At 42.0% G+C, this 26,653-nt stretch overlaps 1 protein-coding gene across 2 annotated transcripts in view; it reads right to left on the reverse strand.

Annotated features, from left to right (window-relative positions):
• Positions 1-26,653, reverse strand: part of runx2b (RUNX family transcription factor 2b) — a 74,544-nt gene that overhangs the window by 43,183 nt on the left and 4,708 nt on the right. For both annotated transcript variants that reach the window (XM_079572771.1, XM_079572770.1), the window contains exons 3-4: positions 1,952-2,211; positions 79-235 (exon numbers count right to left, since the gene is read on the reverse strand). In XM_079572771.1, coding sequence (XP_079428897.1) covers positions 79-235; positions 1,952-2,211 — 417 coding nt within the window. The remainder of the gene's footprint in view (positions 1-78; positions 236-1,951; positions 2,212-26,653) is intronic.

Here is a 26,653-nt window from a genome sequence, read left to right on the forward strand (position 1 = left end):
GATTAATTCCTGTAAATTCTCAGTATTGTTTCCTGATTAAAATATCGGTTAACCTGGTCGTCCCTAACTGGAGCTCACCTCTGCCGCTGCGGCCCACGAATCTCAGGTCGTTGAAGCGCGCCACCTGATTCTTCATCACGCCGGACGCGTTCCGAAGCTCCGCCGAGTAGTTCTCGTCGTTCCCCGCCATCACCGTGACGACGGTGCCATCCGGGATGTCGCCCAGGGCAACCACCTGCACACAATGAGCAAAAAGATGAGGAAGGAAAAGCTTATATTGTTATTATTATGTCAGCAGCTTTCCCCATATCAGTGTGGGTTTCCCTTCCACTCAAACATATAATGATGGCGTGGCGTATTTACATGCATGTGTCTCATGTGTGTTTATTGACACACATGAGACATAAATAAACTGAATACATAAAAATAAACAATTACTGTGTCTGTATCTTTGTTTATTTTAATTGTGGGTGATGCCATTCGAGAGGCCTGTATGACGCTGAAGAGTCCCGCCCACTTTTCAACTTACCTTTAAGTAATTAAAACAATATCATAAATAAAGAAAATTATATGTATACTGTGTGGTAAACCATGAGCAGAAAACACACAATTATATTTCTTTTTTTTTTTTTTTGTCTAAAACTTTATAAACAAAAACATATACATTCAAGAAAATGTCACTGTATTGTTTATGATCTAAAATGTTCTTTTTAAGTCTAAGAAATTAATAGGATATTATACTGGAAATAGAGAGGGTTTCAATATGGGCAGGATTTTTTTTATTCCCTTGAGAAATTGTTAATATACAGATTGTTAATATGCAGAAATTACTAATCTGTAGAAATTGTTAATATGCAGTTTGTGTGGTTAAATAAATAGTGAATGTTATAATTGGATCACTTAAATAATTTGTTCAATATTTGTGGATGTTGAAAATGTATTTTATATAACCAGCTGAAAGTAAAAAAAATAGGACTTTTTTTTTTTTTTTTAGTCTTATAGCACTTGTTTTACATCCTGGCATTCTTCCTCCAAAATATTGTTGATAAATGGATTTAATCTAAGTCTCTCCGAGTGTTTTTTGATGATGAGTTTGATCAAGATCTCTGTGTACGAAACAAGGGCTCAGAGGCCTGCTGTTATCATTTAGACTCCTGGAGACAGATAAAAGGACGTGAGTAGGCGCTACAAAGCCGCCATAATTACTGAGCTGTAGTAATAATACCAGTTAAATCCCACTTATATTTTAAAAACGTGTCACACTTGATTCACGGCCAACACTACAGCTACAAATTTTCACTCTGGCTTTTGTCTTTGATGCAGATTTGAAATAATATGTGTCACGCCATTACGAAAAGGCCTGTTGCAGCTCAGCATCATGGGAGCAGAAAATTGCAGTGGTTGAAACTATTACGCCTTTGATACGGGAGAACTTTATTAAAATGTTTTATCTGCCATGGGCGTCTGGATACTTGTCTGTTTGAAAACGATGCTTTGGTTTATAGTTGTAAAATATAATAACAGCTGTAGGTACGTTGTAAACTAAAACTACAGCATATCAGCATTTATAATCAAATGTTTTCACTTTATAATATTAATATTAATTACGTCTTTACAAATCATATTGTCTGGAGTAACATTAAATAGAATTGTGTTTGGCAGAATGCTGGCTGTGGTTTATAAACAGCACATGCAGGAGAATGTGAACTTCTTTAACGATGTAAAACTATAAAAATAACATTTCTAAACTGCGTAATTTAATAACATTTTAATGTAAGATGAACTTAGATTATTGTTTATTTAAGGCCAGTCCAATGGAGTAATTAAGGAAGCAAAACATAGCAAGGCAGCCTCGTGGAACAAAACACAGCAACTGAAACACTTACAAGATCAACATTTATGAGTTCGTTTGATAAAAAAAACAAACATGCAAAATCGACGTGCTACTCACCTTGAAGGCGACAGGCAGAGTCTTGTTGCAGCGCCAGTGGGACGGCAGCACGGAGCACAGAAAGTTGGGGCTGTCTGTGCGCACGAGCTCCGCGGGGTGGTCCGCGATGATCTCGGCCATGCTCCGGTTCTCGTGCGGCCGCAGTCTGGGCACCGCCGCGTCAGGCTGCCCGGCCGCCGGGGAGCTCACATCGTTCATCTTCCCTGGGAGCGGCTGGAGGCTGTTGGACGGCGGGCTGAACCTCCGACTGGCGCTCGGATCTACGGGAATGCGCATCACAACAGCGGGGGTTACCAAACGACAAGGCACTGAAGGTCTATCCAGCTGCGCTCTGCCTGTGCCTCTCGCACTCTGACAGACTCTGAGGAGACTGGGGCTGAGACTGGGGCTGAGCGCGTACGCCAGTGGAAAATGAGCGTTCGCACGCTCCAACTTTTGTGAGGGCTTTCAAATCTCCGACATGAAAAAACAACCAGCGAGAACGTACAAACGGAACGTTTAAAGTCCGTACGCCATTACGCGGATTCAAATCAGGATATAAATAACATCAATGCAAGTCCGTGAGCGCAAAGGGCTATACAATTACAAAAAGAGCCGCCGTGAAATGGAACAGTGGAGCCAGCCGCTCCAAAACTTTTGTGCGTCTTCCTTCAATGCGAAGTCAAAGCGCTGCTCCAGGTGCGTCATTGAAGTCTTTGTGCCAAACTGAAAGGCTTTCTGAGAGCCCGCAGGCTATGTACACACAAAAAAAGTGTTCAAAGGCTTTGGACAATACTTAACACAACTATTTATAACCCCGCGACGCGTGAAGGGAGCACACATTTCCCGGGAACAAGCGACGAGAGGTTCGAGGGGTTAAAAAGTTAAAGTGGGTGAAAAAAAGAAGAAGAAAAAAGCGGCCGGTGAAGATGAAGGAGGCGGAAAAACGAATCCAGTTTTTGTAGCGGTTAGAGTTTGGAGGCCGGGGTTTCCCGTGCGTGGTCTTTTGTGGTTTATATAGCTCGAGCGCGCAGCAATTATTGCGCTGATGCGACTCCAACACGTGGTGTGTGGAGCCAGATCCATTCCCTCCGCCATAATCTATCACGCCTCAGTCCCACTGCGCGTAACGTCTACGCGTTCACTCGCTACGTACCGGCATGTTCCCCTGGACCCTCCGAGCGCTCCTGACTCTACCGCTGCTCATGTCCAGCCGTCAAAGCGCGCGCATGGCTCTGTCCCGTGTAGAGTTACTGCAGCCAGAGCGTCCACAGAGCCGGCTGGGCGCGAGTGAGGAACAGGAGCGAGTGCGTCACCGGAGAGCGCTGAGTCAGGCAGAGTAGAGTTTCATTCGGGCACAGGGGAAAGAGCAGCGGCGCAGGTGTACAGGTACAGGCTATTCTGTTTTAACACGAGGCCGATTTATGGCCTCGGGGACGTGCGGCTGCCCCTGGCCTTGTCACATTTGTCTTTTCAGCCGCAGACAACTTGGCCAAACAAATGGTGGAACAGGGTTTCGCATTATTAACGCCACAGGTTATTTCGGCTGAGGGTTGTAAATAACGCAACAGGTTAATCAGGGAAATGTGGATTCAATAAGCAAATGACATGGCAAACAATACAGATTACTGAAGTCAAAAGTGAAGAAACAGGCAATGCTCATTATAAGAGGAAGAATATCAGGCAAAAAAAAAAGAAAAAAGGCTGTACTGCCAGCTTGTCACTAGGTGGCACTGATGGGTGATTAAAAGAATATTGTTTTGGGGGAATTACTGCTTTCTTCTAAGGATATGAAGTGGAAACATTGTTCCACAAGCCAATAAAGGTCATCCGCAAAACACTTTCCCCGTTATTTAAGATGATAAAGGGCTTCACAAACTTTGCAAAAGCAAAAGATAAGAATACGTTATATTGATTATAGCCTACTAAACTAGATTAATAAGCACCATTTATCGTATTAGCCTCATTCTCTTTAGTTTGGCTTTACCCAAATCTGAAAACAAAAAGGTGTCAAAAGAGTGACAGAAATGTGCCGGAAAAGCAACAAAAAAGCGACAAATGCACGATTAAAGAGTGATGAAAACGCAAAACAAAATGTGACAAAAAAGTTACAATCAGTTTTGTAGCTTTGAGGCGTTACTCTGGTCCATAGGCTGTAAGCTTTTAGATTTGGATAAAGCCGAACTGAAGAAAATGCACTGGGTGAAGGAGGGGATTTAAGGGACTTGACGTGCGAATGATAACTGAAGAAAATACAAGAATAGCCCTTTTTTTTTTTTTAGCAGAATGAATTGGAGATCATTACTAAACAGCCACAACTGAAATGTCCCTTTAAAAGTGATTTTATACATTTGCTTCAAGTCAAGCAATACAGGAAAGGCAATTGGAAAGAAAACAGAAAGAGAAACACGAAAATATGCCTTAAGAAGATCATCACAGCAATTAAATGCATTTACTACAAAGCAAACTCTGCTCAGTGTCGACTTTCATCATGGAAACTCTTTGCATGAAGTGTTAAAGGGATGTGTGGATCCCAGCGAAGCCCCCCCCCCCCCCCCCCCCTTCTCACCCACCCCTCCTCACGAGTGTCAACTGTAGAGGGCATCATCTCCCCTCTGTCAGCCCCTCTCGGCTTCACCCTGCGCTCGTGGGCCCACGGTTTGCCCATCCCGACTGAAGTGCCACATCACACGACAGCAACATGTGCGCCTTCCCCTTTTTTTCCCCCCGGTTTCTACCAAACAACATGTTTTATTGCACTGTGTATGTGTGACAGAAGCCTTTGATATGTCCAAAATAAAATAAAATGAAAAAAAAAAAAATAAATAAATTCTGGGTGCCGCAGCTGCCATGGTTATTTGGGGCGGCTGACGATGACGAACAAAGTGAATGGAAATTGGGAAAGAGAATACAACAGATTTGGGAATGTAATTAAAGAAAATACATATATCTCCATGTTATAATGTTGACATTAGCATTGGATAAACAGCACAGGATTTTTACCAATAGAAAATGAATGCATACAAGTTTAGTTTTAGGCTTCTAGCAAATAAAATAACAAATAAAAGAAGCCTAAAGACAAAAACCTTCTCAACCCACTGTATATAATGTCAGCATAGCTCTGACACGCATATGGCACCTCCTCATGTGGAATGGAAGGACTAAAAAAAAAATTGAGATTGAGTTACACTTCCCCGAGACGTGCCCCAAACACCAGAAAAATATGGTTTGCATTGTCCAAGTATTTCGCAAAGATCAACTAACAATTCACGGGTGGATAGATGTCAATAGTAGTAATTAAATCTGTAATAGTCATAAACATGGCCTTGCAGGAACCGTGGAGAAGCTTATTCAAGGGAGTTGGGTTACGTTCGCAGGCAAAAATCACCACTGACTAACGCCGAAGACATGCTAAATGCAGTTAGTAAAAATGATATAATAACACGTAAGCGCAAATTATCGATGGTGGAAATTGTTTTACAGCCGGGCCCCGGTGTTTGAGCGATCCAAGCGCAGCATATTGTGTTACTCCAATTGGTTGCTTTCGGATTTTTGAAAATATACGTCGGAGCCAGTGTGTCTCTACTTGTAAAAAGCGGCGGTTCTGAAAAAAACGTTTCACACCGAGGACCGCGTGAGAAAAAAAAATCAATCTTTAATAGGACTTTATTAGGTCTGAACTTGGGCTGAGACTCGAGTAGTTCTGAAAAGGGAGTAGCCGAAAACTGGACCAAAAGTAAAGCTGTCTCCAAATAATACAAAGACAATTATGTGCTGCACTATCCAGATCCGACATGGCAACTTAAGGCGAGACACTGCGGGTGAATAGGGATTTTTTTTTCTAATTTAAAGATATCAATTTGAAACCTCTGCTGTAGATTACTGGCATAAATATGAAGAAAAAATGTATTGCAAGTTTTCTGTCATTTTATGTGTTCATATAAAAATAAGGTGTTTTATGCCAAAAAATGTCCAAAATGTTGCGTGTTTCCAGCGACAAAAAACTGAATAATGGATTGAGACTCAAATGGTTGGTTCTATTTTGTTGATATACTAGCTACAAATACTTTTTCAGAGGGGATTTTAGATATCTTGTTTAGTTTTAAAATGTAAAATGTAAATCTCGCCTTGTTTTTTAACATTCAAAACTCAAGAAATTAGATATTAAAAAATCCCTCTGAAAAAAATCTTCCAAATATTGTTCAATCCAAGGTTTGAACATTTGAAGTCTGTAGGAGCTACTGACGTCGAGATGTTGTTGCCCCAATGAGAGAAAAATGCCTTTTGAGGTAAAGGCCCTTGAAATGACAATTTCCCATATGTATCAATGGAGAAACATTCAGTGCAATATTTAAACATGTTATTGTGAGGATTAGGTAGAATTTTTATTTCCAGGTGAAAGTTTGTGTGTTTAGAGACCAATTTGGCCCAAAACCTCAAAACTGAAAAAAATTGAGTTTTGAAAAAGTGAAAAATTGAGTTTTGCCTTAAACGTGCCAGTTCAGTTTTAGTCCTCACTTTCCCGATTCCCTGTTTTGGCCCTTATTGTTGTCTCAAGGCAAATTGGATGGGACAAAAACAACCACAACAAGTGAATAAGAAAATGTTTATCTTATGGGACTGTGCTATTTTGGGACAGTTTAGTCAAATGTCTTAATAATATCACAATGTTCCAGACAGTTTTGGAATATATTGTCATTTTATCTCATATCACGCAGCCCGATCCAATCCCGAATCAAGCCCAATAAACAGTTTTGCCTTCCCGCGTCTCTACACAACACCACAGAGAAAGTTGTGTCTGACCCCAAAGCAATATGGAAAGAGAATTATTAAAGTCAATCAGGATGTCATTTTTTTTAGTAGCGGCCGGAAGACCTCTTGATTTCCCCCTGTAGTAGTCGTGACTTCGACCCCTCGACAAGCTCCGAGCATCAAAGAGCCCGTGTCCCATCTGACTCCGGTTTTGGCTTCTCACATCCAGCATCTGCCTCACAGCTCCTCTACACCCGGGCCTGGGCCTGGGCTGTCTGTCACACCGGCTCTCAAATGCACTGTTTGATGTCCTGCATATATACTGCATATACATAGGGAAAGAGACGTCGCTTTATCCTATGATACAATCAACATTTCAAACCACTGCAACTTTGTCAATCAATATTATTTGCCCATTTGTCAATAGTTCTGGCTGGATTTAATTTGAATGTTGTAATAGATTTGACACGGATGATGTTACAGACTTTTGGATGACCCCTTGCTAAAAGGTTTACAGTAGGTTCAGAAAGTGAAGTTCAAATTGTTTTTGTGTATTTATGGAGTTTGAGAGCAATGAAATGGGACTGTTGTATTTGTATAGGGTCTGAATACAAACTATCACTGTACAATTATTTAGATTTACATGTTTTAAAAAAACACATATTTGTATTTTCAATGTATTGGACTTTTTTTAACCAATGGATGAGAAATGTGTATGATTAGGAAGGTAAATGATAGAACTAAAATTAATCTTTCAGAAATTGAAACCACACTATATGAATTTGTTATATAAAGTGAATATACTGTATACGGATCGAAATAAAACCAGCAGAACTGACAGAAAAAGAAAAAAAAATGTCTGACAGTCATTTGATAACTTTCTCATTTCCAAAACATTGACCAAAGATATAAATTCTCCCCAACTCTGCCAAGGATATGGCATTTTCAATTTCCACACTATATGAATTTGTTCTATAAAGTAAACATATACAATAGATTGATATAAAACCAGCAGAACTGACAGTAAGAAAAAAAAAATGTCTGACAGTCATTTAATAACTTTCTCATTTCCAAAACATTGACCAAAGATATAAATTCTCCACAACTTTGCCAAGGAAATGGCATTTTCAATTTCCAGGCTTTCATGACTGTACGAACTCTGTTACAACCGATCACGCGGAGCATTAGCAGACTTAATATCGCGGAGTAATGAATCTAGCATACAGCGGCTCATTGACAGAGGCCTGCTGCACAGCTGGAGCCCCTCTCTCTCTCTCTCTCTCTCTCTCTCTCTCTCTCTCTCTCTCTCTCTCCCTCTCTGGTATCGCTCATCTACTGTGTTACGCCGGCTCCGAGTCACTGCACAGTAGGACGAGTCGCTGCCGCCGACAGAACCACACCGGTACCGCATCCAGCACGATCCTTTTGCCTTTTTCTATGATTTATGGTAATATAGTGTTTCAGCCCTCTTTCTGCCGCTTCGCCTTCGATTATTTGTTTTCAATAAAAATCAAACTCAGCTGAGGCGCTTTGACGGCACTTTCCTGTCGAGATACCAGAGCGTGTAATAAAAGTTGCTGGTCCTGATCCCTCTTGGAAGGACAAAGGCGGCGTGAACCATCAGTGCACACCAGAAACTCGCGCGCGCACACACACACACACACACACACACACACACACACACACACGGTCGTCAAACCAGCTGACAGTTCTGCCTTTCTCTCTGGTGCCAATTTCCAAGCATCTTTTTCACACTTTGACAAATTCAAAGTGACACTTGAAGACAGGGGCCACCAGATCACCCAGTATTGCTTTAAATTGTATTGACAGATTACTTAAACCAGGCAAAGCCCAAATCCTGGTTTTGCAAACTTAAAATATATCAAGCGCTCTCTCAACTGGAATATCCCGAGCACATATGGTCGTTATCTGATTCTGACGAATAAAAAAGATCTTAAAGTCGACATGTCATGAATAACTTAAGACATAAAAACATTTTTCAGGCATTTTTCAGGCGTTTTGAAACTTGACATGATATCTGTGCGAGGACGAAAGTCAGTGAGCTTTCTCTTTTAGCTGACGGCAAGCCGGCAAATCACTGGCGGCATGATGAATACACTCCAGTCCAGTGGTGGATTATGGGTTTAAACTGTGGATTAAAGCGTTGTGTTCTATGTGAAAGAAGTTAAATATTACCCGTGGTGTGTTTTGACGACGAAACATGTTTAAAAGCTCATACAAGTAAATTTGGCACGTCTCCTTTGAGTTCAAACTGTAATAGAAAAAAGAGTGTTTGTTAAAAATGTCATGATGGAGGGCCTCAACACCTAATCTCATGGCCCTTCTTAGAAACGTCTGGGCAGAGGTGACACTTCAGGGCGAACACAAGGTTTTGTCATTTTCTTTTACAAATAGATCTCTCCACATCCCTCTTCCTCCTTTTTTACCACTGGTACACTCCCATCATTCAACAGGAAAAGTGCCCTTAGAACTTAGGATTAAGGCTCCATTTCACATTTTTCAAGACACTTAATTATAGGTTTCTAGAAGAGGCTTGTGACGATGCCCAGGCTTTTCAGCTCTAACGGGATATTTCCATGTTTGGCAGGCCACCAAACAACGGCGCTTGCCAGCTAACCAATCAGCAAACCAGCCAACGATGTGGTCCACTCGCCAATCACCAAACCAACCAACAAGACGTCTAGCCACAAAACTAGCCTCCAGGTACAACCCTGGCTGTTCACGGGCCAACAGGGCGTGTCAATTAGGAGACCAAGTCGCCCTCAGCAGAAGTCGAGGCGGCAGCGAGGAGGAGGATGACGATGGGCAGAAACATTACTCCTCCTGACCTCATCAGCACAATCTCACACTGATCCTAGATCACAGCAAAGCCCTTAATGACTGTTTGTCACTGAGCCCGTGACATCACAGTGAACCGTTAGGACAAGGACGGCACGTTTTGCGGTGTGTACGCACGTCTCTCTGGGCAACCCATTTTCAAGGAGCATGATTCATGTTTTGTGTTGGAAATGGAGACGGCAGGAGTCGTGGCGCCTATACAATTTAATGAATTTATTCATCAGTTGGATGTAGAAAACAGTTTGTATGATATTTCACTGAGCAGTGGAAATGGCAGAATGGAAAGAGATGGAGCCGCGGAGGGGGCGGCTGCTCCCTGCTTGTGGCAGGAGGCGAGTGAGGGGGAGAGGGGGTACAAAGACAATTTCCTCTCTGCTCTTATTGCTCTGACTGTCTGCCGCCTACCGCCTTCATGGAGGTCCCTAATTGAGATCACTTGTACTTAAAAATAGGAACAAAAAAGGAACTTCTGTGGGCTGGGAGATGGCGAAGGAGAAAATAAAGCAGTAATATGTGACGAGGGCTGCTATTAAAGAGCCCAATGATAGATCAGAGCGGCTGGGCGCAGAGCTGAGGCTCTCCCTGGCAGCCAGAGGCCTTCAGATGTTGACGTGTCCCACACCACCTGCTGTCACAGCACTGTGTGAACACTGTTCTATATGTGTGGGTCTATGTGGCTCCGGCCTGATGGGGTACAGTGACAGTGCCCGGGGCTGGGGCCAAAAACACGCCAAAGCAAGGGGGATTTCAGATTTTCCAGTTTTCAATGACTGAGGTATATTTTCAGAGTTTGTAACTGCAACAAAATATCTACATTTATTTGGCTGCTGCTCTCTATGCAGCCATTGTGTCATTAGCTATGCTATTATTAGTCTTTCACTTTAACTCAGCTGTTCCACCCATCAAACCTGCACTAACAGCCTTTTCCCAGACTCTGTCCCTGAGGCGACTGCGCTCCCCTAAAACCATCTATCACTCAATCACCTCTGATCCAGCTATTAATCAAACACTACGACCCCTCCTCAGAGACCTGTTGGAGTACTGGGCTGAAGCAAACGCAGCGTATCCAGGAGTGGTACGGCACCGCGGCTGGGAACAGGAACCCTGTAAAGAGCGTTTTTCTTGGACCGGGACCCTCTGTAGGTGCTAAAGACAATACAGACACTCGGGCTACGCCAACATTCCACTTTACACATTTCCCTTCCTCTGTGTATTTCACTGCTCGACTTCCCCTCTGCAAACTAGCCGGCTAGTATCAAAATATTTATAGTACATCTGCAAGACACGCTGTTCTCATGTGTCCAGGGTCGTTTAGTCTTGTGTTCATTATGCAAGGTAAAACTAATACCAGATTTATAGAGCTAGATTTCTCCCCTGTTCGGCCTGTCTGCGGAGTCGATTGAGGATGATTTATGTGAGGTACGGCGGCACCGGCGAGATAGATGGAGTGACTCTGGACGGAGGCTCAGCGGACAGCGGCTCGGACTCGCACACAGGGGGCTATCGGCTGTCACTGGGCCGTTTCCACCCCTGCTTTTTTCTGAATGGAGATGTAGTATGTATCTGAGCAATAACAACAAGATGGAAATGGGAAAAAAGACCAGCGATGCTCAATTGAACACAGACATAAACATTTAACCATAGACGCAGTAAACCCAGGGCTGGAAATTTACTATACACATTTTTGTCTTGGAACATTTGAATGGAATACATTGGGTATCTATTTTACTTGGCTGTACTCGTGTAATGGGCACTGTCTTGTCAAAATGTATGGAGACTATTGTATAATGGACTGCCCTGCAAAAAAGGTATCTAGATATTAGTGAAAAGTTTCTTGAAATTTGTAAATTAATAACATCTAATCTTGAGTGAGATGCGATCATTTTCCTTAATTTATTTTTTGCTGGTGTTGTCTGGCGTTCTGTCCTTGGGCAAGACACTTCCCTGTGTGAACATGAGGTGTGAGTAAGTGAGTGAGTGAACGGTGATGGACGAAGTTCCAAACTGGCAGCTCCTATTACTTTACAAAAAGTAAACACTTTCTACCCATGAGTGTGAGTGAGTAACTAATGACAGTGTAGCGCTTTATCAAGCTTTTAAAGTTTGCAAAGTGCAATGTTTTTACTTTTCAAAAGAGGCCAGCCTGATTCATTTCACTCTGAGACGTATTTACTGCAAGACTAAATCATTTTCATTAAAATTGTCTACATTTACACTGAGGCAGGTTTGTTCCTTTAACAATAGTCTTAAAAACATGCACTAGAGCTGGTGCAGACTTTACCTGGGGCTCCTCCTACAGGCAGCAGTCGGAATAACATGTAAAAAACTAACTTTCTGTTTTGATTTACAGCATGGTTTACAGTTTATGCGCAGAATGTCTCTGAACCGATATAATGTTGGATTATGTGCTTTAAAGGGGCTAGATGCAAGTTAGCCATTTTATACTCACTACTGCCACCTCAGGTCACATCTGTAACTGCACCTTCTATATTAAGCTCGTGCATGAAGGGAATTTGGACCCGAAGTAAAACTTTTTGAGTGACAGTGCAGGATTGAAAATACTTAATTTTAACATTTTTAAACTCTGTATAGTCCCTTTAACAATGTGGAGGACAGTTTCATATGTTAACAATGATACAGTTGTTTCCAGGAAGTACAGAACGAAGCGCTGGCACTGAAGAAGGTGAAAAAGTTAAGTCTAACAAAATTACTCGAGGATTTGGTGTATGTAGTGAAATACGACTCCAGGTCTGTCTTGGACGAAGGTACACGCCGAATTTGCATGATTTGTATTCTTTAAAGAGGTTAAAACTGCTTTGCCTAAAATCCTGCAGTGAAAATGGCCCTCGCCTGTGTGGTCTCCGGCTCTATGCTGTTTCTTTTGTTAATTCAATTTACATCTGTGTAAAATTGAACCATTCGCGATACAAAGCAGTTCAGAACATCCAATACGGTAATTTCTCTAGCAGAACTGTTAGGCAAGTCAGTCAATATGTCAGAAAGAGCAGCCCATCAGATAAACACGATCTCCGATGGGCAGGCACCGCTCTGGACCTGCATCAAGCGTCAACTTCCGACAGTTTGGATGCCTCTCGAGTCTTTCCCCTCGATCGCCCGCTGATTGCAGTCCAGAAAGCTCTCATTCACGGTGAGGAGCCGCCAAGCACCCTCAGACTGAACCCTGCATCCTGGAGCCACATGAATTCAACACAATTTAAACGTCAAAACGATCAAAATGGCAAGTCCAGCAGCGCAGCCTGTCCCAGGAGGTGCCCGCTAAAAGTTGAAAAGTCAAGTGCGTTGTTATAAATGAAGTTAAGTGTCATGGCTGATGAGGCTCACTCAAATAGGCCTGTGGTAAAAAATCTTCAAGTCTGTAATTACACTCTGCCTATTAGGCTACTGGGCAGGAGTGACTCACAGCAAGGTGGGGTGAACCCGGGAGAAGGGAAAGGATGGGGTTTACTTTTAATAGCTGGTTGCAATGTCCTTCGACAAAATCAGTCCCAGCCATCTTTCGAGAAGACCTCAGTGGAAGAAAACATCTAGTGTGTTGGGGGAAAACATGATTTAACATAAGATCAATGACTATTGTTTGATTCAGCGCCCTATGACCTTGTTTTTCCACACGTATTCACAAGTCCTCGGTTATTCCAGGACAGAGCGTTTTCATCTCGGGACTGCTCTTCCCTCCTGCTGTAACTCTAACAACGCCAAATTTATAGCGTCTAAATCGAGTCATGAACAGGAGACTCCTCCAGCGCTCCGTCCCACTGGGAACATCAATTACATTGTGAAACCTTGTCCTTCAAGAGCAGCCTATTCTGTGGTGTTGCCTTCAGCACGCCTAAGCTCAGCGTCACATACAGAGCAGTAGAAATCCCTTTCTGGCAACGGGCTTGTTGGTATGTGGTCTCTGGCTGACAATTAAATTGTGCACTCGAAATACACTGTCACTCTGGAAGCATTAGATTTATGGGGAATAATTTCCTGAGAAGTGATCAACTTAAATGTTTTAACTGGATTTAATGGCGCCATAGATCACTGTGATATATTCAGGCGTCCTCTGGAGACACGAAACTGTCCCCAGTAGTTGCAGAACCCATTTACAGGCAATTAACAAAGTTCAGCTTCTCCTGAGTAAGCTCTGTAAAAACCTACTCCCTTTTCATGGTTCTTTCCATGAAATCAGCGGGATTTTCTCTAAAAACAACACGCCGCTCTAGATGTATGTCCAATTTATGTTTCTCAATGAAAGTCTCCGTTCTTTGTGTCGGCTTTGGTCCCCGGTAAAAGTATAACTATAAGGACATCACACAATCAAACAGTGCAAAGAGGAGTCAAAATGTAAAAGTAATATCAATTCAGGAGCAGTAGAAGCCCCAATAATCACCCAGGAAAAAGTAAAATAAAAAGTGTATGCGAGGAAAATATTGGAGAACCGTACATCAAAAACGTAAAATGTCTAGGTGACAGTGTTGATTCTTCAAAATAATCCTACATGTAAATAAAAGTGCAATGCCATGAAACAAAGTACTTTAAACGACTGTCTCTGTCAACAATACAAGTATCAAGCACAGTATCTGCAACAATTCAATGAACCACCAAAGCTGCCAAAGCACATCTTGGCCTCTGCACAATCAGACGGGGCCCGGTCAGAGAGCGTATCCGACGTGTTGCCTTTAGTGGTTTTGCGCTGCCAGTAAATAAAGACTTCAATCATAAAACAGGTAGAGTGGGAGCCTGTAAACATTAAAGCCCTGTTTACATTGTGGTGGATTCTTTTTCATCAGTAATCGCCTCACGCTGCGACGCTGATGATTGGGTAATATTTATGATGAGCCCTCGGGGTGTGCTTCCCTTCCCAGTCGCGCTCGTGTCTATAAAGTTTTAACTCTTTGCTCGCCTACAGCGCAGACAAAGGAGCCTGACTGTATGGCGCGTTTAAGGACTACTTTAAGGTCTGTGTAGTAAACCTATTGTATGTGTATGGGTCATGTGTACGTCTTATGTGTGTGTGAGCAGCAGTAAAGGGGCTGGCTCACAGACTTTGGTTAACCAGACTGTAATTTGGGGGCCCGGTGAAGCCTCCCAGCAGCCTCGCTCTGTTTGTTTACCAGGGAGACTGCTGCATCGGCAAGGTCCTGCAGGAAGGGCGTGTGTATCTATCTGCCTGTGTATAATCTACCGTTCATGTCAAATATGCCCCAAAAATAGTCAAATATCATCCACAGTGTAACCCTGACTCATAAGATTCACTTACTTGCACTGATAGATATGCATGCATATGATTTTGATGCCTCAAATACATTGCTCAAGGGATTAAAAACCATAACCCTATAGCTCTGCATGAAGGCTATGATAACAGGATTCATGTAGTAATATGGATCTTTCTTTCTTTCTTTCTTTCTTTCTTTCTTTCTTTCTTTCTTTCTTTCTTTCTTTCTTTCTTTCTTTCTTTCTTTCTTTCTTTCTTTCTTTCTTTCTTTCTTTCTTTCTTCCATCCTTCCTTTCTTGCTTCGTTCCTTCTGTCCATTGTTCCTTCCTTCCTTTTTTTCTTCGTTCCTTTCTTTCTTCCTTACTTTGTTCCTTTCTTTGTTCCTTACTTTTTTCCTTTCTGCCTTCCTTCCTTTCTTCCTTCCTACCTTCGTTCCTTCCTTTCTTTCTTCCTTCTTTTCTTTCTTCCTTCCTTCTTTCCTTTCTGCCTTCCTTTCTTTCTTCCTTCCTTTCTTCCTTCCTTTCTTTGTTCCTTCCTTCCTTCCTTTCTTCCTTCCTTCCTTCCTTTCTTTCTTCCTTCCTACCTTCGTTCCTTCCTTTCTTTCTTTCTTCCTTCCTTATTTCCTTTCTGCCTTCCTTTCTTCCTTCCATTCTTTCTTCCTCCCTTCCTTCCTTCCTTCCTTCCTTCCTTCCTTCCTTCCTTCCTTCCTTTCTCTCTTTCTTTCCTCCTTTTCTTCCCTCCTTCCACCTATTGATCATGCAGCATAAGAACGGAAAGTTGGATTCAATAAAAGTGGTCACAATGCTGGTAAGCTATTAACCATGTGTGAATGAATGGAAAGCATAGGACTTTATAATTTTACCACACTGTTTAGTTTACTATTCTGTCACATTTCACAAGTTTTGTGTGAAACAAGACTTGGTAAATACTAAATAAGGACCAAAACAAGGCAAAACGCAACTAGATTATGACAAAAACTGAACTTTGGCACATTTAATTCAGATGGAAGACCTCCTTTATTTTGCAATATACCACAGCATTATTGCAGTATGTTTGAACGTCACCTCATATTGCGATAACAATTGTAAACATTTTCTTTTCACAATAATCGCAGTGTTAAAGTAACATTCCTGGGTCCATTTGATCGATCTTTTAGCGCCTTAATTACCCGTCCCTCTTTCTCCCCCATGCAATTAAGTCCACAGTAAATCAGAGCCGCATTCTTCACCTCTGTTTCTGCGCTGGAAATGCTATGAATAAAAAAACAAAGAATTCCCAAACACCCCCGCACTAAAAAGTGTTTGTCAGCAAAAAAGCGCTATTTTTGTTTGTGTCGGGACCAATTCTCCTGAGACTACACTGCTCCCTTTCTGTCCCGTTTGGGCTTTTTTTTTTTTTTTTTTTTTCTCCCTCCCCGACAATCCCTTCTCCTCGAGTCGAAATAAAACGAAAACAATGCGATTCAAAAGAGCGGAGCTGCTAGCCTGTCATTAAGCCGTAACTTTGAATTGCCTCTGCTTCCCCCGTGCGCGCCGTTTCCACTCCCTCACACAAACACGCGTGCACACAAACAGAATTGAAGCTGCAGCCTAATATTCCATCTCAAGAGTGGAAGAAAGCCGTATAGCGGGAGCGCAACTTTGAAAATATCACACTAATAAAAAATTCCCGCTCCTCTGGGGATGCTCCTTTGCTCATTCAGCATCGAGGGGGGAAGAAAAACTGGAAAGAAGAGGCTTGTTATCGGGTACAAGTGGAGAATAAAGGGGAGAGAGGGAGACCTATTTCTTTTGGGGAATGACAAACGATAGAATGAACAGCGCAACAGTTGACAGAAAAAAACTTTTAAAAGTGACAACAAAATGAGCTACAGACGCTTGCGACAGGGCAGCTGCGTGAGTGAGTGAGTGAGTGACAGACAGGATTCAGCGACAGAGTGAGAGTCTGTCCCAGAAAGGATCACAGACAGTATGTAGGTCTATATACTAGAGCTCTGATCAAACAGACAGACGGGTGGATAGATGGATGGATGGATGGAGAAGTTAAGTTCTGCCTCAGTGAAACAAGAGGGGGCTTTCAGAGAACACAATACACCCGGCGCTTGGTTGTCTAGCTGTTTTCGTTTGCTGTACACGCAGAAATAATAAAACAGTAGAAGAGGAAGTACAACATTTTCAAATTGTTAGATGTGGTAAAAAAAAAACATCCCTAACTTTCCCAAGATCACAATTCTTAAAGTGCTCATGACAGGTTTCAATGCTTTTGAAAATATGGCTTATGTAGATGGATAATCTCTGTTGTAAGAATTGAAGTGAATTTAATGAAGAAATGCTGAGCAGAAAAGTCTTTTTTTCCCCCATTTTTTATTCGATGACCAGGAAGTGACATAGATACAGACGGCATCTCTGGAATCGCCCATATATGGTCATGTTTTAAAACACTTAAGGGGGAAAACAATTTGGAGAAAAATGTAAACTTAATGTAAACTATAGTTTTCTACTGAATAAAGATACAAAGATATGGGGAAGAGCAAAGTGGTTCAACAGCCCAAAAATACATAAAAAACGGAGAATGCTAGCATGATGCTTCATGTTAGCATTGTGCTAATGCTAACACTAGCTAGCGCTAGCTACGACTGACATTTTTTCGCTTCTACAGAACAATCTGCAGTGAATAAATATCCATATTGACCCGATTTGGACTTGACTTTATTTGTAGGTTTTAAATAAGTTTGTATCACGCTAGAAAATGGCTAAAAGGAGTGAAAAATTGTGTTTCTTAAAAGATTCTGCTTTCCCCTCAGCGAGGCCACGCCACCTTCTATGACGCGATGCCGTCTGTATCTATGGATGGAGGTAAAGTTCCAATCAAATCGTTTACCTCTATCTATGTCACTTCCTGTCAGTGTCCAAACTTTTTTTTTTTTTAGCAAAATCTCAAATATAATTGACTCTGTGCATAACTTCAACTCATAACAACGCTACCCAAGAATTGACTTCCTGTTTCGGTACAGCACGCCAAAATAAAAGCACACAGCTCATCTTATTGATTAGTTAAGCAGGTACTTGCAACATTACAGGAATATAATTGAATACACACATTTTAAGTTTTGGCTGTTAATAGGCAGAAAGAAAGTTGAACTAATGAACTGCTGAACTAATGAATAAGATGGCGCTTTTATTTTGGTGTGCTGGATTCGAAACAGGAAGTCACTTCTTGGGCGGCATTGTTGCAATTTGATGTTATGCAGAGTCAATTGTGTTCACTATGTTTTATAAAAGCTGTGTCTAATTTGTCATAAGCACTTTAAGACGAGTTTATAGGCATATTTCAAAACTTAAAGAGTGCAATACTCTCCCTGTAATGTAATGACGACACATTCTACTTTATGACCGATATAAAGGCTTTATAATTAGATGTACGGCACACAAAAACAGGACCTTGAAGACTTGATAAATATTTGCTATGGTGCCGAAAAAAGTGAATACTCAAGGTAATATATAGCAGTCATTCCCAACCAGGGATACGGGGTACTTGAGCAATTAGCACTTAGTACTTAGAGCTATTTCAGATTTCAAAAGAAAGTGAAATCAGACATTATTTTGACAGGAAAAGCTATAGTATTTTATGCACAAATAGTCCTTTTAAGTGACTGCTTTCCAAATAAACTGTAGAGGGAGGGGGTACACAGAGTGCCACAAAAGGGTCCAAGACAAAAAAGTTTGGAAAATATAGAGTAACATAGTATAGTATGAGCACTGTTTGATGGATTGGTCAAATGCAGAGAGTGAATTTACTTATAGAAAGAATAAAATCGATGCCAAATAACATCAATGAGTAATGACAACAAATGATGTGAGCCACTAAGATGAACCACAACCCAGTACAGTTGAAGCTCTCACATTGTTTACAATAGTGAAAATCCTGGTATTCACAGGAGATAAAGCACGTTAAATATCGACTTATTGCATTATGCTGCCGTCCAACATTTTCTCTTTTTTCTATATTCTCCGGAGGCCCTTTAGCACAATGCCGCCTGGTATGCATAGCTTCCCCTTTCTCCCCAGAGACTTGTCAGTACCAGCTAAACAACAGTCAGAGTTCAAAGCCTCCTATCAGACTACACACACCTACACACACTCCCACAGCCCCCTTTGTGTCTCAGGGGGGTGTTCCATTTCACTGGGAGCGTTTGTGTGTATCTACAAGAGAAAAGCAACGTCTATATCACTTGAACTTAAAGGCACAGTGCTTGGCATTTTGGATTGTCCTGTTGCCGATACAAACCATGGCCCTAATGACCAGCTCGTTACAGATGATTTATCGGAGAGTAATCAAAGAATGGATTTGGATGAGGACCTAAGATATTTAAATTTCGAGCTGGAGACGTCCTACTCCCAGTAAAGTTACAGTCTTTACTGGATCTTAGGAGAAGGAATATTTGGTCATTTTATTTTGAGCTATTTTGCCATAATGAGAAATATCAGTACTACAATTCTATTCTATTCTGTTCTATTTCATCCTATTATTGGGTGAAATGTTACATGGTGTCACTTTAAAGGTCCAATACCAATTTTAATGTAATGCTGGAATAAAATTGTTTTTGTTCTGGTAGAAGTCTTTTTCATTCCAGAAAAAATTAGGATGTTAGAAATGTTTTAAAGCAGAACTACAAAACTCTTGCCCCTAGAGGCCAGTAGCGCCACCACAGGTGTCGTAGCATGCTACGGTTTTATACTCATTAATTGTTCGTGAGAGTAAATACTACACTGACAGAAAAGACAAAGGGAGAGAAGGATATTGTACATCCAATCACACAATGGAGATATTTTTTTTTCACTCAATCTTGGCTGTAAATACTGTTTAAGTGGCGCTAGCTCTCAGTTAGCTTTGCCCGTTAGCCTGTTAGCTTCTTTTTCATGATTCCATTAGTGTCCATTGGTGTGTATTGGGCCTCCGACCCGGTGACAGGAATGTCGCAATTGTGGTTTTATTTAGCTAAATTTTATTACCCAGCTCTCTTTAGTTTGACCATATTTATGATGTTAATAGTTTCACTTCCTTATTGGACACTGACAGGAAGTGATACAGATAGAGGCAAACAATTTGAAACTGTTGCCGTGCCAACCATGTTATGTCAATGGGATATGAGTCAAGCTGCTATGAACCTATTCCTCCATCTATGTCACTTCCTGTTAAATTCAAATAGAAATAACTTTTCTGCCCAACATTTCTACATTAAAATTGCTGCTTCACTGAAATGGAATGATAATTATTACTTACAACAGAGGTTATCCATCTAAATACATGTAAGTCATATTTTCAAAAGCATTCAAACCTGTCTTATGCACTTTAAACACATTAAGGAGCAGTGAAAATGGAGACTCAAAAAAACAGCTAAAAGGCCAGGTTCAGACAAACATCTATTGCATTTTGGAACGTGGAACCATGAAGATTGGACAGTTCGCCGTTCACATCAGAGACTGGATTATACAACTGCAGCCTTTTGCTAATTCCAGCCCCTCCGATCTCAATCTCGATGATTCCAGCAGCCTCATATTTCGCGGCGTACGAAACCCTTGTACGTGTGCCACAGGTGGTAACTCTCTCTCCCGCTCGCTTTACTCCTGATTGCTGCGGTGACCCACGTATCGCCGCCCCGCCGCGTTTGTCATCGGCAGCCTTTTTCCTGAGCGCGTGGGTGAGAGGGGAAGGACGCAGGGCACGGATGAAGGGGAGCGAGAGGAGAGTGATTGACGGTAAGTGGCCGCCCCCGCAGCAGTGCCAGATGGGAGGTGGCTTCAAAGAGTCAAAGTCTTGTGTTGCTCCGGACAGGACGTCGCGTGAACGCAAACCGATCCATCCTTTTGTACTATTCATGTCTCACTGTGCCTTAATTAAGTCGTTGTTTAAGTCGTTGTTTTAGTTCAGTATAGGCTTTATCATCACATAGCTTATGATTTTCACAGTAATGACTAAATTTAAGTCAGTAATGTAGCAAGAACATCATACAAAGCTTTAAACCAATCATCTGTTTCTCAATAACTATGCTTTGAACATAATGAAAGGCCTGATCAAATCTGTGTGCCAAATCAATTACAACTGAAGCACATTTTTCCTCATAAAAACACGATCCCATGTCTGCACAGCTTCTGATTGCCCCATACTTGCCCGACATAAAAATAACTATCAAATCGTTGGGCTGATGTAAACACAGCAGGACAAGAAAGGAGCAAGAAACCTCTTCGGTGTCAGTGAGTCACTTTTATTGAAATTCAATAGCTCTACTGACTCATTACTGTCTGAGAGATAGGACTGTCATTGTTTCTGATGCTGACTGATCCTGTGCATGTATGTGGTTTTATTACATAGGTGATACACACTGGTTAAGCACTTTTAGCATATATTCTTCATATTGTGTGTTATTAGTTGTCTAGTATGAATAAAATTGTTTTATAGCGGATATGCAGGTGATTTATGGAATCTGTTGTCATTTGAGGGCTGTTTCGCATAAAAAATGTTCCTCTCTATATAAAAGCACTTCTTCATACAGAGTAAAATGATCAGTGTAATGTTTTCATGTCAAAAATAATGATCTATGGTCTTCAACTAAAAAGCCTCATCTTATTTCAGTCCTCATCCTGTGCAGACCGCTGTTAAAAGCCGGCCGTGGGCGTTGGCTGCTGGGTGGGCGCTGCGATTTTCAGGTGTATTTGATCTGCCGTGTTCACACCTCTGCGTTGGCAGGGGGCCCGATGTGTGGGCAGGTAATTTGAGCAAATTAGGAGATGGGGCCTGCGCGCTATTAATGCCATCCCCTCCCCTCCCACCGCTGCAAGTCCTATTGTTCAGACACACCTTTCTTTTCTTCTCCTCTCATCTCGTGTGCGCTCCCACTACAAGCCCTGGGCCCTGTCGAAAGCCGCGCAAAGCGCAGTGAGTGCGGCGCACATGGGACGGGGGCGGCAGGAGGAAGGAGAGGCGGAGGTAGGGGGTGGGGGGATTGGTTCCAGGTGCCACTTTGAGTGAGAGCATTAATCAGGCCGACTTGTCTTCCTGTCACAGGCACCTTTCACGCACATAAACAGTGGCTGAACACACCCGCGCTACTGTACGGCCACAGGCAGGGGATTGGCTTCACACTATGGTCAAATGGGGTTTTGTTTTGGCTGTTACATGTATTTCCACGAGAATTTAGCCCAGTGCTTCTAAACTGGAGGATCACAGTATAGGGGATCACAGAAGCATTTTCAGTGGACCAAAAATGACTCTTTAGAAATTGATTGGACAGTTTCTGAAAATGTGATAGTGATAAGTTTCTGATAAAGTGATAAAGAACATGAGAAGAACATGTGATGGGTAGAAGGTGAGTCATAAAGCTACATCTTGAGGCAACTCCTGTTGTGATATCGGGCTATACAAAACTATTGATTGATTGATCTTTTGATGACCACTGATACCGATTAACACAAATGGAACTCATGCACCTAAACACTACATGTCGGATTGTAGACATGCAATGCATGCATCTTGGCCTCTATTGTCATGATTTTAGGGAGGGAAACCAGAGGACCTAGAGGACACCTATGCAGGCTCAGGGAGAACATGCAAACTGCACATAGAAACGTCCCGGCTGGACCTGGAGATTGAGTCTGGGACCTTTTTGCTGTGAAGAAAAAGCGCTAACCGATGTGCCACATGCTGCTCTTTAGACCTGCTCGAGTGGCTCTTTCCTGTCCACATCTAGTAAGGTCCTGCTTTGGGTCTTGCTTTGGTCCTGGTTTAGTCCTGGTCTAATATGGAGTCAGTCCTCACTTAGACCTAACTTAATCCTGACTACATACTTAGTAATACATTCTCAGTAAACATGCTGAAATAAAGTTCTGAACCAGGACTTATCTCGATTTAAAGAAGGACTAGCATAATCATAATATAGGGTGCATGAATTGCACTTTAGTCTAACTAATTCAGGAAATCTTAATGGCTTATAGCAACAACTCTGAAGTGTGCCATTCAAATGTAATCTTCTGAGTAATCTTCCGTCTTCCTTACTAAAGTGATTAATAATCATGACTTTGGGTAAAGCCTAAGCGTGGTCACTGGTCACATATTGTTTGCACATTGTACCTCTCTCAGCCTCACTGATCCACAGCCACATCATCGATCAAAGTCAGTCCGCTCTGCACTTATCTCCTCTCACCCTGACATAAATAATCAAACACAAAACACGGCGAACACGTCCACTGCTGCTTTCACGATCCGCTAGCCGGCTAAGTAGGTTTATATGTTTGAGAGTGGAGTCTGGAGGAGTCAGAGGGGATACCGCATTCCTCCGAGATTAAAATAACACGACGGGAAAAGCTCCGCGGAACAGGTAGGGCCTTGTGTAGGTGCCGTCGGGTCGACTTCTCGCTCACGTCGTTACGGGCTGAACCCAAACACGCAGTAGGCCCGACACTCCATATTTCCTCCTTAGAGAAACAGGCGGTGGGCCCCCCTCGCTCCCGGAAAAAGCAAAAAGGGGAGACGGGGCGCACAATGGCGTTCGGGTTACCTGTGGTTTGCCGTATCATCTGCGCTTAAGACCGTGAGCGGACCGAAAATAACTCGGCTGAACGGCTGAGTGGAAGGGAAAAGGCAACACGGGGGAGAGAGCAGACAGGGAAGTATATAATGTTAGGCCAGGGATTCTCAAACTGGGGGAACTCAACCTCAGCAGCAGTGTTTCCCGCTTGTTTCCCGCGAGAATTTCAGGTGAACTCCTTTGAATGCTGTCAATAAGTTACAAAGTGATCAACTAAAACTTTCAACACATAACACATAACATCTTTCAGCACAAATGTAACTCAGAAGATTCACTGGTTATGGGGAGAACCTGCAAACTCCAATTTGCAATTCATCGCAATCCTCTTTGTATCATTCTCAGTTATGGAAAAAGATACAGATGCTTTTGGCTCAAAGACTATTTCTTAAGACTAGAGTTGATGTTGATTGGTTTAAGTAAAAGACTTTGAAAACTTTCTTAACCTCTTGATCCCCGCCTTTAATCAAGTGCATTATCTCCAGTTCAGCTTTACCCAAGTCTGAAAGTTTGCAGCCTCATTTCAAAGCTAAGACCTACAAAACTGATCTAAACTAATGTTTTTCCTCGCGTTGTTGCCGTGTTGTGTTTTTGTTTTGTTTCCGTCCTCGTTTTCTTTTCGTTTTTGGCTTGGATTGGTTTGGGCTGGCATAGACCTGGTATGGACTGGTTTATATCAAGTTTGGACTGGTTTAAACTGGTTTAGACCACTTTTAGACTGGTTTATATCAGGTATAGACTGGTTTATACTGGTTTAGGCCAGTTTTAGACTGATTTAGATCAGGTTTGGACTGGTTTATAACTTTTAGGCTGGTTTATATCAGGTATAGACTGGTTTATACTGGATTAGGCCAGTTTTAGACTGATTTAGATCAGGTTTGGACTGGTTTATACTTCCTTTGACAACTTTAAGATTGGTTTAGACCAGGTATAGACTGGTTTCTACTGGTTTAGACCAGTTTTAGACTGATTTAGATCAGGTTTTGACCAGTTTAGAAAAAAAAACATTGTTGTTTGTCTCCCAAATGACTAGAAAATAAAAAATTTTAAAGCCAAACTGGAGAAAATGTGCTCGGTTCAGGCGAGGGTAAATAAATGAATTCAGGGGGGCGAAATTAAAATTCACAAATCAAATACTTTGTGAATTTAAAAATATTGTATCGCAGAAAGTATCGTATCGCTTCGGACGCTCAGTATCATGTGACACGTATTGGATTGCAACAAAAGTATATCGGCCCAGCCCTAATATGACACTGTAACGGCAATAGTTTCACCATGGACGAAGTCTTAATTAGAACTGCCATTCGTTCGATTCTAGATCCAGATTAGGGTCTTTGATTTAGACATTCTTTCGTGTTTCTTCCCACTTCAAATTTTACCAAGAAACTCCAGATTTTAGATTTAGACTGACCGGCCTAGAGCACGAAGGCAATGTTTTTGACTCCAACATTGGCATTCTGTTTCACCAGGGCCAGTTCCAAACAGTGTTAGGTAGTTACTTCCTCTCAGTGGGCTTATATCGGATAACGCTAATTCGCCAAAGTGTGACGCAACTGAAACGGATGAAGGGGCCGGAGGATCTTGTTAAGTGTGAAAATAGCGCAGAGCAGCATTAAAAGCTTCACTGGGTAACGCCAGGGCAGAACGCTACCTGGTAATTATGGCTGGATGCAAAAATCACAGCTATGCGTAGTATGTGGTAGTTTGCAGCGCTCTCCACTTCTGGCATCCCGTTTAAGGCAACAGCAAAACAATATCCACTCTGCCATGATTTGTGAGAAGATGCAGCTTGATTAATAAGCAGGGATGAAAATTGGTATCTTTCACTGGAACTAAATTGGCAGGTCGCCTAAGTATAACAGCAATTACCCGCAGAGCAGCCAAAAGATGTGGATACGTTTGGCATAATACACTTCACATTCAAAGTATTTACATAAAAGCCGTACGCCGTAGCATTTCACACAGGAAATAGACCTAACCTCTTAACCCCCACCTATCCGAGCACATTTTATACAGTTTGGCTTTACCCAAATCTAAAAGAAGCTTGAACAAAGTGTCAAAATAGAAAGGAAAACGAGGATGAAAATAAAACAAATAAAGCCAACAAAAGAGCGACAAAAACGCAATGAAAAAGTGATGAAAAAAGCCACAGTTGAGCGAAAAAAAGTGACTAAAACACTCCGGAAACGCACAAAAAAGCGCCAAAAAGCAAGGAAAACAGCGATGAAGAAAGCAACAAAAAAAAGAAAAAAACAAAAACAAAAATAAGACGGAAAAAAAAATGAAAATTAGACACAAACCGACATAAACAAGACAAAAAAGAGACAAAAATAAGATGAAAAAGAGACGAAAACACGGCAAAATGTGTTGCAGTCAATTTTGTAGGTCTTAGCTTTCAAATGAGGCGTTACAAATAAGGCTGTCAGCTCCAGTCGAGAAGCTTTTAGATTTGGGTAGGGCTGAACTGGAGAAACTGCACTCGGTCAAGGCGGGGGTTAAGAGGTTAGACACAAGCATTCATTTCACTTTCTTCACTGAGAGTGGACTCGCCTTGTAACTTGTAACTCACAACTTTGCGGGTAACGGGACATCACCAGCTCGTCTTCAGGGATACGTCGCCGCTTTGGTTTTACGTCGATAGCTGACTTTTAGGTGCACGTTTTGTACAGCTGGCCCTTTCACAAACATTCAAACAGGGAGCATTTAAATGTCAAATATTTAAACTCATTACTAACTTTCCTAAAACATTTCTTCACGGGGATGGGTTTTTAAGCACATTTCACCACTTTCAGAGAGCAACGCTGTCACGTTGACGTAAACAAGTCGCTTTGTAGCTGCAGAAACTTCGGACAGGACCAAACTCATTCCACGACTAGAAAAACAAAGATCAGATTTGGGGGGTGAGTAATGTGCCGTAGTTTCACGAGAGTTTACCCAGCAGTCACTTTAATCAGTGGATTTACATCACAGCGCTTTCTTGTCACAGCTATTGTCGGAGCCGGGGTGGGAAAGGTCCGTCTATTTTGTCCGTGAATCGGCACATTCAACACGTTTCGGATGACTGGACGTGAACGGGACGCCGCGGAAAAACAAACATCTTGCAACGTGGGGGCATTCCCAGAAACTTTTACCGTCCACTCCCGCAAACCCGACACACATAAACATCGTCCGACGAAACGAGAACCATTCCTTTCGCGGATCTGCCTACCGCGCCGTTCCCACGACAACTCGCCATTTACTTTAATTACGACCTATTTAAAGCCGCATTAAGTCCGACTTTCTGCTGTTGGTGCAAATTCATCTATTTCTGATT

The sequence above is a fragment of the Gobius niger genome, assembly GCF_951799975.1.
Source record: "Gobius niger genome assembly, chromosome: 15".
NCBI classification, from domain to species: Eukaryota; Metazoa; Chordata; class Actinopteri; order Gobiiformes; family Gobiidae; genus Gobius; species Gobius niger.